Below are 11277 nucleotides of genomic sequence, written 5' to 3' on the forward strand. Positions count from 1 at the left end.
TGTGACATGATGTATGACGTACTGTATGGACTATTTGCTTTATTGGGAAACTCAAACGACATATTCCACTATTCACCTTCCCGGGAAAAAAACTGTAGGTTTTAATTATCTTTTTGTTAATAAGCAACTTTAAGTATACAGTCCTCGGATTCTGGAGTTTGATAATTGCCGAAATCAACCATTTACAAGGAAAGCTTTGAGATTCCTCCGCGTAATTGACCGTCACTGATAGCCGCTTCACTGGTCCTCCTCTGTGTGTCTCCTTCCGCCCACTGCCTCGTCACGTCGACTGGCTGAGCAGCAGAATAGTGCCGCAGCGTGTGTCTCTCTCTACAACTGTTTAGTTTCATGCCCGTGACGATTGCTGCGCTGCGGAGCATCTCGACCGATGCCCACCACCTGATGTGAAATTTTCTTTGCACTTGGCGACATATTTGGAAACAATGAGAGGCGTCGTGGGGTTAGTGCACTACGTGGGACTTTACGTTCAACTTAACGCGGCATTCTCGAAAGAACACGGCGAGCTGGATAATCATTTATCTGGAAATGGTAAGTTTTGTATTCTTTATTAGGTTTGCATGTAAAATATGCACTGTGCACTGGGAGTAACATTGTTTGGCTGTGATGATTTTGATTTCATTCGCTTTTTCAGTCATATTTGAAATTAAATCTCGTGATATTTATTCACTATGAATAATAGAAATGATCCAGTTTTCCAACTTGATGAGTGGTGACACATCTTTGGTCTGTGGGCCTTATAAAACACCAACTGCCTTTGAACTAGTGCGCCACAATTCTACAAATAGACAAATTACACAAAAGGTGACCGTTTGTTGGTTAAAAAGCATTTATCATTATTTAGTGTTGCTCTAGCGGAACTTTATAAAAATTGAAATTATATTTTGACAGGAAAAAATTCCCCAAATTAAGATTGAATCTGATGGCAAAGTAACCGACAGAAAGATTGTGTGTGCTGACTTCGGCTGCAATCCAATGATATCAATTGACGTCAAAAAAGAAAAAACACAAAAAGGACAAGATGATTGTAACCCAGAGATAAAAGTATTATGAAATCAAAACAATATTAAATCATTCACTCACGGTGAGGCAGCATCAGGTGCTTATAAATTGATATGAGTTGCCATTGTTTTTTTTCTTTTATGTCGGAATAGGCAAAAATGTTATTTCAAAAATAATAATAATAATAAATAAATCCATCCCCTGGCGGCCCGGTAGTCCAGTGGTTAGCACGTCGACTTCACAGTGCAGAGGTACCGGGTTCGATTCCAGCTCCGGCCTCCCTGTGTGGAGTTTGCATGTTCTCCCCGGGCCTGCGTGGGTTTTCTCCGGGTACTCCGGTTTCCTCCCACATTCCAAAAAACATGCATGGCAGGCTGATTGAACGCTCTAAATTGTCCCTAGGTGTGAATGTGAGTATGGATGGTTGTTCGTCTCTGTGTGCCCTGCGATTGGCTGGCAACCGATTCAGGGTGTCCCCTGCCTACTGCCCGAAGACAGCTGGGATAGGCTCCAGCACCCCCCGCGACCCTAGTGAGGATCAAGCGGTTCGGAAAATGGATGGATGGATGGAAATCCATCCCTCTCATTGCCACCAATGTTGGCTCATACATTACGTTCAGATTGAGGCTTTTAGCAACAAAATAATTTTGTCGTGAGAGAAAGTTCCCTGTGAGAGATGTGCAACACAAATGTAAAATATTAGGCTTGAACAATCTTAATTGTAAAAATGACTCATTGTGTATGTTGTCCTGCTATTACCTTTTATAACCACTTTCACTTTCCTGCTAATGTTAGCCCAGTCACTATAAATGAATTCCAGAAGCAGTGGCTCCAAACAGATGAACTGTGGTGCAGGTTAGAAAATCAATTAGACACACTTATTCCATCAGGAGTTCATTATAATTGCCTATAATCGTTGTGTTCTCACTCATGTGGGCTTTCAAACTGGCCATGAAATGAGAGTGGCGGGGGTGGAGGGGAGTTATGACCACAAGCTGCTCTTTTGGATTCAAATTCCCTCTGCTGATTTTGAAAAAATAAAAAGACTTTAGAGAAGAAAAAAAAGATCCAAAAGTCATTTTTATAGTTTCATTTTTTTTCGCGGGAGGGCGGCATAAATCACCAAAGCAGTGGAGCTTTCATGCAGAGACTGAAAGTGCTGCTCTCTGGAGCGCTTGTTAGATGCGGGCCAGACCCATTTGTTTCAGATAAATGCATCTGGCTGAGGACCGTTCAGCTCCCGCAGCCCAGTTTCCACTTGAGTCCAAGTGGAAATCAAATTGCCTCCCAACACGAAACTTATCGGTGCTCTGTGAAGATTAATCAGCGGGATGAGTTGGTCAGTATCGGCAGCAGGCTGTACAAAGAAGAGGACGTGGTGGTTTGCTCAAACGCAATGTAACGATGGTCTTGGTCTCAGATTCTGTTCCTTGTCGTTTGCTCTCGGGGTGGAGGGCAAAATGCACAGAGTTGGTCGTCTTTGGCGGCATTCATCCTGTTATCCCACGAGCACCGTGTGGGGGCGTCTGCCGCTTCATTTGTGCCCGCAATCGTCTGACAGGCTTCACCACAGTGTCATCCGAATTAAGTGCTCTTGCATTTAATGGCACTATCAAATGAGACTGAGCAAATGGAACAAACGGATGCATCAGCAGATCTGCCTTTGAATTTGTCATTTTTAGGTGACATTATCAGTTGAAGAAAGAATGCACATTTGCGAGATAGCCCTTCAAAGCGAAAGAGCCCATATTTGGTAGTTGATCAAATTAGACGGGTTGAACTGGACATCTGAGGCATAAATATGAACTTCCGTGACTTGAACCCTCTAATTCGCTGACCACTTGGAAAAGCAAGGTAACGGTAAGTATGAAAAAGTTGCATTCAGGAAGGAAAACATTTTATTCAGATATGCTGTTCCAAAACATAACCAAACTGGAATTCAAAGCCTTGCCTCTGAAGAGACTAGAGCCTTAAGCTATCGCTTTGGACCGTTCGGCCAAGTTACCTTGGTTTCTTGTAATGTACAAAGGGGGGGGGTCATGTCAATTTTGTTTACATGCAAGCCGGTTGCAACAAAGCCACAGCTAAAGTCGAACCGTCCATATTTGAAGTCAAGGCCGCAGAGCGTCTCGTTCGGTCGGTGCTGCACTCCAATCCGTAGTGAGCATCTCTTGATGGCCGTGCGCAATCCGCGACAGAGCGTGACGTTACTATTCATCTCTTGGGGGTTCAGCCTGGGTATGAGTTGTCAACAAGGCACGTTAATACATGCTCTCGCACAACACGAGGAAGCCGAAAGAGCCGGCGGTTGTTCCGTCCCCATGGCGATGAAGGATTCATCCCGCGGGTCTGAATGATCTGCAGCAACGGGCGCACAGCTGCTCCCCTCCTTAAGTTCATCGTTTTTACCTTCCACCCGGAATGGAGGCCGAAGGGCTCACGGCATCCGCTTATTTCCCAGAGGAGCTCGCTGGCTGTTTATCCTGCCGCTGAATCGGAACCTCATGCAACTTTATTGACTTTGTGGCAAATTCCCGAATGACTTATTTTTTTTGTTGATCATGGTGGAATGTTGTGTTCGCACCTCATGCCGCGAGGGGCTGCGGGCAATCTTAGTACAGGATCCTCCTGTCACTATAACAAAGAGTGATGAAAGGTTTTCATAAGAGCCGCACTGTGTGCATCCTGGCGACATCTATACACCTTCCCCAAAAAAAAGATTTCTAGTTGCGTCGGGTGAACATGTTCAAAGGGTTTTAGATTATTCATTCACCAATAACTTAATCTTTACTTGCACATGTACAGAATTAAAACTTTAAAAAAGAGAGAGATAAATGTCTGCGCTACGTCTCTTTATTCCACAAGCTTCGTTCAACTTTCGCTTCAGCCTGCCCTGATTATTAGAACCATTCATCAAATTAGGGAAATAACGACTCCCAGAGGGATTCTGTTCACGGGTTATTTGCGCTCACCTTGGTGAAAGTTACAGAGGGAGCTCATGTCGTGTCTTCGCACAGTCTGTTTTTAAAATATTTTCTTTGACTTCTAGTTCTTCTCCTCTCTGGCCCACAAGCGTGACAGAAACGGAGCCATTGAGCGAATGATCCTTATTTTCCCAGCGGGTGGCACCTTTTGCGCATGACAAATGTTGTCATTTAACGTCAAGATGCATTTGTACAATTATTCCTGGAAGCAGCTCCTGTTTTCAGACGACTCTTGAAGGCAGACGCCGAAGAACGGACTCTGGGTTTCTTTTAAGATGGAGACCAAATTGATGAACGCTTTTAATTCAACCAGCAACATTGATTTGCAGCGCCGCTATTTTAACCTTCCCTGATTTTCGCACGGCAGTGTCTCTGATCATTACAGCTAAGAAATACAGACCAATCACATCTCCGACACTCATAAACTCGGCCAGGCAAGGGTGAGGCAGGCAAGCGGTCCGGAGAGTCAAAAGACTCAATGTTGTGCTTTCGGAAAAGAAAAACGGGTTCAAGCTACACTGAAAAAATTAAACACTGGAAGAACTCAAAATAACTGAAGTAAACTTCAATGAATAATCATGTTTATAATGGAACATGCTCGGTCCAAATGTATTTAAAGCAGGGATTGGCAACTGGTGGCCCACGGCCCCCCCGCCCCCTTTTTTTTCTTTTTCAACAAATTTAAGAAAATTCTTTAAAGGGCACAGAGTAGCCCTCGGTCATGCACCGTTGCTTCCTCCTGGGTTGTCATGATAACAAAAGCCCTATTAAGCATTCGACAGAACCCTCCCAACCTCCCACCCCCAAATCGAACGATTTCAGCCTGAGTGGGATAAGTGAATATTAGGTTTGCTGTAATCGTGAATCCCGTGTGCAATTTCCATCTGTCTGGTGTAAACAATGTGAAAAAACAGACACGCGTAAGAAGACACAAAACACTTCTTGTCCATGCTGATCCATTGCTCTCTAATGAGGTCACGAAAAAGCTGAAAGGGCCAAGAGGAATAATTGTTGCCTTGACCCCCGACACTGCCACTCACGCTTGATTTATCCAACTCATTTTGCCTCTGACTTGAAGAGAAAAATGTTTGATTTTGAGTTATCCCCCTCGGGCTTCACTTGTGTGTGTGTGTGTGTGTGTGTTCATCTGTGTATACATTTATTCTAGAGCTTTCCTCTCCTTCTTTCATTTTTAATGAGTCTTCGGTGGCCAACAAGCAGCCTCTTCGCGGGTCCTTGCGGTCTCTTCTCTCCCTCTCTATCTCTCTCTCGGAGTTCAATATGCAGTGGAGTGAAAAATGTCACCGAGGAACACTTTAAAAATGCATGTTGTGGACGTGCATTATGAAACAAGAAATCCCCTCTTCTGCTAGAAGTGGCTTCTGGCAACTAAAATACTGGATCTGCTTAAAAGGTCAGTTAAGCAAGCCTCTGTGGCAGCTTTATAGTGTCTGACACTTTTTTAGCAGCGACATGCAAGACAGTGTCTAATTTGAATTACTGTGTGTTGTTCCATTGACTTTAACTTGCTTGTGTGTGATCATCCAGTCATTTTTACAGATGCTTTTAAAGTCCGGAAACAGTTGAACGGCATGACATTTGTCACCAATGTCAAGGAGTGAGCTCTAACATTGCAAGAATTCACACTGGTAGAAAAGGTTTCGCAGCCGCTGTGGTGTTCATCAAGCTCTGATGTATTCGTCCACATCAGAGGGAGGCATCCGCTCCACTTGGGGAAGCGAAGTGAAAGATTTCATGATGGTGGTAACCGAGGGAAGACAAGACAGACAAAGAGACGATTTGATGATTAGATTGCAGCAAGCGCCGACCCGATTGAAACCTAATCACACTGCAATCATGACGCTCTTGTCTGTCGACAGATTGATTGATTCTACGTGGGACGGAAGGTGTATACCAAATGTACCTGCCACCGTTCCTCTGCTTTAAATGGCACAGCCAAAGGCAGCTAGGGGACAGTCTAAAATGTTTAACCTATGTGTAACAAAGAAACATACTTCTACTGACCGTTACCTTAAACCTCAGGAGCAACGTAGCAAACATAGCAAAATTTTGGACAGCTCTGTTTGTCATATCTTTTTGATTTGTAATTGATTGTCCATTCCAAAATCTTAAAACCAATAACATACCATCAGTCATGCTGCAATGTAAAAACTGTGCTTACCAGTGCCTTGCTTACAGTGCTAATGCTGGCTTAATATTGCTAGCGCTGCTCGTTTGATAAAGTCGGATATGCGTTCTCTGCGACTATTCATGAATAATGGATCAACCGGAACAGAGATTGTGAGCTCCAAAAGCTTGTCTTGCACAAGAGCGGAAGCTGTTACAGATGTCAATGTGGGGACTGACGCCGCATTGTCATCCATTTGCACTTCCTATCGGTCTCATGAGAATTCTCACAATAGCTAGCTAGCTGGCTAGCTAGCTGGCTAGCCATCCATCTGTCTGTCTGTCTGCCTAGTATACACCGTATCATATCAGTCATGATCATTTCAGCACCTTTACCATTTTATATAGTTTCTTAATTTTCAAATCTTTTCTGTTGCTCTGGTAAATGTCTGAGTACCATCACCGTCCTTACTATAGAGCACTATAAAGTTGTCTGTAATAGATCATTGGTTGCCATGGCAATGACAGAGAAGCTTTTCTCCTTATTCCAAACCAGCGTACTGTAAAATTGGTTGAGGAAAATCCCCAAAGTGTGTCTTGTCTGTCTACAAACAAATGTGTGTGCGCGTGCGCACGCTTCCACACCATGTAGTCTCACAGGGCCTAAAAGAGAGAGAGTAATTTCAGTTCATTTCAGTCCACTCAACACCAACAGAGCAACAAACAAGTCTGCAGTTAAGTACTTGCAAAAAGCAATTAAGCCACAGGAGTTAAAGTTATTGTTGACTGTGATTAATGCAGAAAAAGTCACTGAAGGAGCACGAAGCAAAACAGGAATCACTCTTATTTCTGTGTATAGTTGATTGTTTTCGGCGTCACAGTGGGAAGCAGACACGCGGACCAATATCAGGGCCGTTTGTGTGGGACTTCTTCCAGCTATCTTAACTCTTTGTAACACACTCACGTCAGTTCACCTCGACCGCCTCACCTCTCCTGACGAATGAGGCCACTGACAGGCCATGAGTTGCAGTGCATCAAGGACGTGACTCTACAGGGTCGGGTAGTTCAAAATGATACAGAATCCCCTGTCGGGGGGTTTTCCATTCCCGGACTTGCTTTTGGAATTTGTGTGTATCCCCAGGATAACACAGTCACGATGCTGAATGTCAAGTACAGATACTGTATTCTGAGATTTTTGCACTCGGGAGTTGTACTTGTGCATGTCAAGGGCGCTAGAACTTTCATACTGAGAGGGAAAATGCAAAGGCAAAACCGCACTGCTCGGCAGAATGATCTCTTCTGTCAAACTTATTTTTTTTGGACGGTCATTCTTTCAATGGCTCTGCCAGCTCTATTCACAGAGGTGCCCCACGACATGACAACACAGAGCGGTGAGGATGTCGAGATGGCGTGCTCTTTCCGCGGCGCAGGTTCGCCTTCCTCCCTGGAGATCCAGTGGTGGTACACCAAAGACCACAGAACCGGGCCCAAGACGCCTGCACAGATCACAAACGATGTAAGCACTGGTTTTTGTTGTTGGAATCAAACTAATCCAGTACTGTAAATGTTGACACAGTAATAATTAAAACTCTCTCAGTCAATCACAAAAGAGGATCTCGTTTGTAAATAAGCGCAAATGGCCTGCAGATAACACACAGCTCATTTTTACGGTGTGCAATGTTGGACCGAGCAGCCAAGACAGATTGTTGTTGCCACACCCACTCATCTATTCCCAATTCAGTGGTCATCTTAATGGTTCTTATGACCTGAGCGGAGAGCTAGATTTCTAGATCATCCATTTTTTTTTAGCCTTTCAGTGGCAAGTGGACCATGTAATGTGTGTTCATTTTTCGGTGAGGGCCAATCGGTGGTGCGCGTTTCCAATTTTAACACTAACAAAGGTACCGAAGTTGTTTAGTGGGGCAGTAAAAATGAGATAGAAGAACAGAGGGCCATAAAATGATTTCCATCGTCAAAAGAGGACCTCGCGGGTCCACTTCACCGAGCATAATTAGCTTTGCTTCGTCAGAGAGTTTTGGAGAGAACCGATCCTGATTGAATGTTGGATTTTAAGATCGGTATGCGCGTCTAGAGTACGGTAAGTATTATTTTTATCTTATATAGAGAATTTGATTGGGACTAGTGTCTTGGACTAAGTGGAAATCTTACCGTGTGACAATCCCACATTATCGACCATTAATCCCCCAAACACAGAACGGAGTGGGTAATTCCTCATTGGCTGTGGCCAGCACTGGAGGTGACAGGTTGACTCCCTCCCAAGACAGAGTAACTTAACACTCTCCTGCGGCGCCTCCTGACATTGTAATTGGCACTGAAAAATAAATAGATTTGGAAAACGTCTATGCCATGCATAATTCATACCGATGCCCGAAAGAAATGCATCAATTGCACACATTTTGCGGAGCTCAAAAATGGGTGGCTGTTGAAGAAGACCTTGCGCAGTATCGGAATGCATGTGAGAGTAGAAAAAGAAATCATACATACAGATCAGCGAGCAGAAAAAGATATAACAATCTGAAGAATAGTGATAGGAATTCCGGTTGTTTTTAGCCAACCGGCTCTTTGGTAAAAAAAGAGCCGCCTTTTTCGGCTCTCAAACGGCTCTTCAGACGATTAAATTAGTTTATGACCAAAAATTGTCAAATTATGCAAGAAAAAAAGAAGTGCAATGCTGTTGTGGTTATGATAATAGTATTCCTTAATTTATTCACTCTCAAAAAAACCTTGTTTGAACTTTTACTTGAAACTCAAGTTGAAATGTATCCATATATTTCTTTTCACAAATTTTTCCGAACTTTTCCTCACCAGTGTGTCTGCATTGTCTCTACTAGTGACAAACCCCACACACATGAATGGCAGAACTGACTAGCATTTTTTTTTTTTTGTGCAGGTTGCTCCTCTTGAGGACAAGTTGAAAGATGCCACTAAAATCAGCGTAAGTACAAAGCCGTGTTTCCACCAAGCCTTTCCGTTCGATCCACACATTTGGAATAACAATCCCCCGCCCCCCCCCCCCCCACCACCAAAAAAATTATTTTTGCATATTTCATAAAACTTATGAAATCAGTAATGACCTGTGAAATCATAAGCCCTCTCTAGCCCCTTCTTGTAGCTCCAATTTGATTTGCTGGAAACCACTGCGCCTGAGGAAAAACAACCAGTCAGAGACAGAAGGCGTGACCGATGAGCTGGTGTGCAATTTGCCATCATACCCGCGCTGTCCTCCGCTGTGCGTGCAGCTTTATTTTCAAGCAAAAAAAAAAAAAGGCCAATGAACATCCGTCAAAAGTGGGTGAAATACTGTGGCAACATCACACTTTGACACATATATCAAGTAATTTCATAATTCATCGACCTTAATACTTAACATATCAATAACATATAAAAACATATCAATAACGGAGATACTTGGGGGGGGGGGGGGGACAAGATCGCTTGATCGAATGTTTTTTTTTTTCCCACACTGATGGTTTGAGAGCTGTTCAGTTATTTAAAACTGAGATGAGAATTTCCTTGACGGTAAATGTTTTGGCTTCAATGTTAGTGTCATATTGAGCAAAATCATGCTTCCTGAGGGTGTGTCATGATTTTTATGCTACTCTCCATTTCACCTGATTTGCTTCCATTCAGTCATTTAACAAATAAAACCAAAAGTCGGTGTGCCTCTCAGGTGGTGAAAGTGGCCGGCAGCAACATTGCACACAAGCTGCGCCTGTCCAGCGTCAAGCCGTCGGACGAGGGGACCTACGAGTGTCGTGTCATCGACTTCAGCGGCTCTGTGGCCCAGCGCCATCACGTTCGGGCTTACCTGCACGTGGAGCCAAGTCAAGGCTCCGGCGTCCGGTTCCACGGATCACGGCAGCGGTCAGGCCAGTGGAGCAGCCAGCACAGGAGAGAGGAAGATGTTCATGACTGAGCAGGTGGAAGCTGATCATCATTATCATCGATCGCCATCATCACTGCCGTGTGATGCAGTGTTCTCAACTGGTCTCTTTGTACGCCGCCGTTTGTTTTTTACTAGATCACAGTGATGCAAGATTCCAGGAAAGACATTTTTATTGGCGCTGCGGGCCATGCATTTGCTTTGCTTTAAATGCATGAATGTAGTTTTCAGGTATAGAACCTTTGCAGCCATTTTTTTTTGTGAACAGGTGATCATTAACGCGACATGTTTTTGCAAGCTGGAGTACCCGAGGAAAAAGAAAAAACTTAGCAAGCACAGGGCAAATATGCAAACTCCACACTGATAAGACGGACATCTGAACTGAAAGAAAACGTAATATTGTATGTAAAATTTTAAAACATTCCTTTCATTAGGTCCGTGTCATTATTTATGTCACGTTGCGAGGTGGTGGTGGACCCCAAAAAGCAGGCAGGAGGGAGGAGCAGGATGTATTTGAAGAATTGTATTTAAAACAAAGAAAACTACATCCAAAACAAACAAAGTCCAAAGTATCAAACAAAAACCATGACTAAAGCTAAAACATAACAATGAACTAAACATGACAGAAACTAAGAGCAAACAGCAACACACATGACAGTAGCAAGAGCAACAATGACCCGACACCGAGTGCTCGGGCAGGAGTCCTTTTATACAACTAATTACCAAATGACCAACAGGTGTGCAGCTGCCGGGGGAGCCCTACAGTGCCACCTGTTGGTCCCTAAACCGAATCATGACAATTTATTTTTGAAAAATGGATGTCCCCCCCCCCCCACACACACACAAACACACAATTTTAAAATGGCTCATATCTCTAAAAGGCTGCAAGGCTTTGTTTTGTTTTGTTGTTGTTGTTTTGGTTTATTTTAAAGGTTAGCCATTTTGTTCAGTATGTTTTTTTTCCAGTTGCTTTCATCAAGATATCTGTCTCGTAATTCATTTTGTCCAGCGCAAAACAGTAAAACAGTTTGTGTCAACCCTCACGCCTATTTTGTTATGCGTGCCTTTCAACAGACGTCCTACACTTAATCATATTGGCGTGTTTTATTTTTTCACAAATTAAATCTCCTTTACTTATGATACGATCGCTCCCAACGCCGGTGCAGTCTTATTTTCAACACGTTTAAAGATGATAGTTGCGGGCTGTGGGCAGTAGAGAGCAGTGCTGTCCCATAACAATGG

At 43.6% G+C, this 11277-nt stretch overlaps 1 protein-coding gene across 2 annotated transcripts; it reads left to right on the forward strand.

Annotated features, from left to right (window-relative positions):
* Positions 1-292: 292 nt before the first annotated feature.
* vstm2lb (V-set and transmembrane domain containing 2 like b) lies at positions 293-11074 on the forward strand. 2 transcript variants are annotated; one of them, XM_086118167.1, is made up of 5 exons: positions 293-549; positions 7481-7647; positions 9043-9087; positions 9823-10072; positions 10174-11074. In XM_086118167.1, exons 1-4 carry the CDS (start codon positions 444-446, stop codon positions 10066-10068), a joined length of 564 nt encoding a protein of 187 aa, XP_085974293.1. In that variant the 5' UTR covers positions 293-443; the 3' UTR covers positions 10069-10072; positions 10174-11074. The 2 variants fall into 2 exon arrangements, with proteins under 2 accessions (XP_085974293.1, XP_085974290.1); XM_086118164.1 differs by having other exon boundaries at positions 9823-11074.
* The last annotated feature ends 203 nt before the right edge of the window (positions 11075-11277 follow it).

The sequence above is a fragment of the Hippocampus guttulatus genome, chromosome 8 (assembly GCF_054856545.1).
Source record: "Hippocampus guttulatus isolate MCC_2025c chromosome 8, RoL_Hgut_1.0, whole genome shotgun sequence".
Taxonomy (NCBI): Eukaryota; Metazoa; Chordata; class Actinopteri; order Syngnathiformes; family Syngnathidae; genus Hippocampus; species Hippocampus guttulatus.

Bases quoted from the DNA above. Each gene is read 5' to 3' on its own strand.
- vstm2lb (XM_086118164.1), top strand. From the start codon at position 444: ATGAGAGGCGTCGTGGGGTTAGTGCACTACGTGGGACTTTACGTTCAA. The intron at 7,648-9,042 runs GTAAGCACTGGT...TTTTTTGTGCAG, and splicing joins CTGCACAGATCACAAACGAT to GTTGCTCCTCTTGAGGACAA. The intron at 9,088-9,822 runs GTAAGTACAAAG...TGTGCCTCTCAG, and splicing joins AAGATGCCACTAAAATCAGC to GTGGTGAAAGTGGCCGGCAG.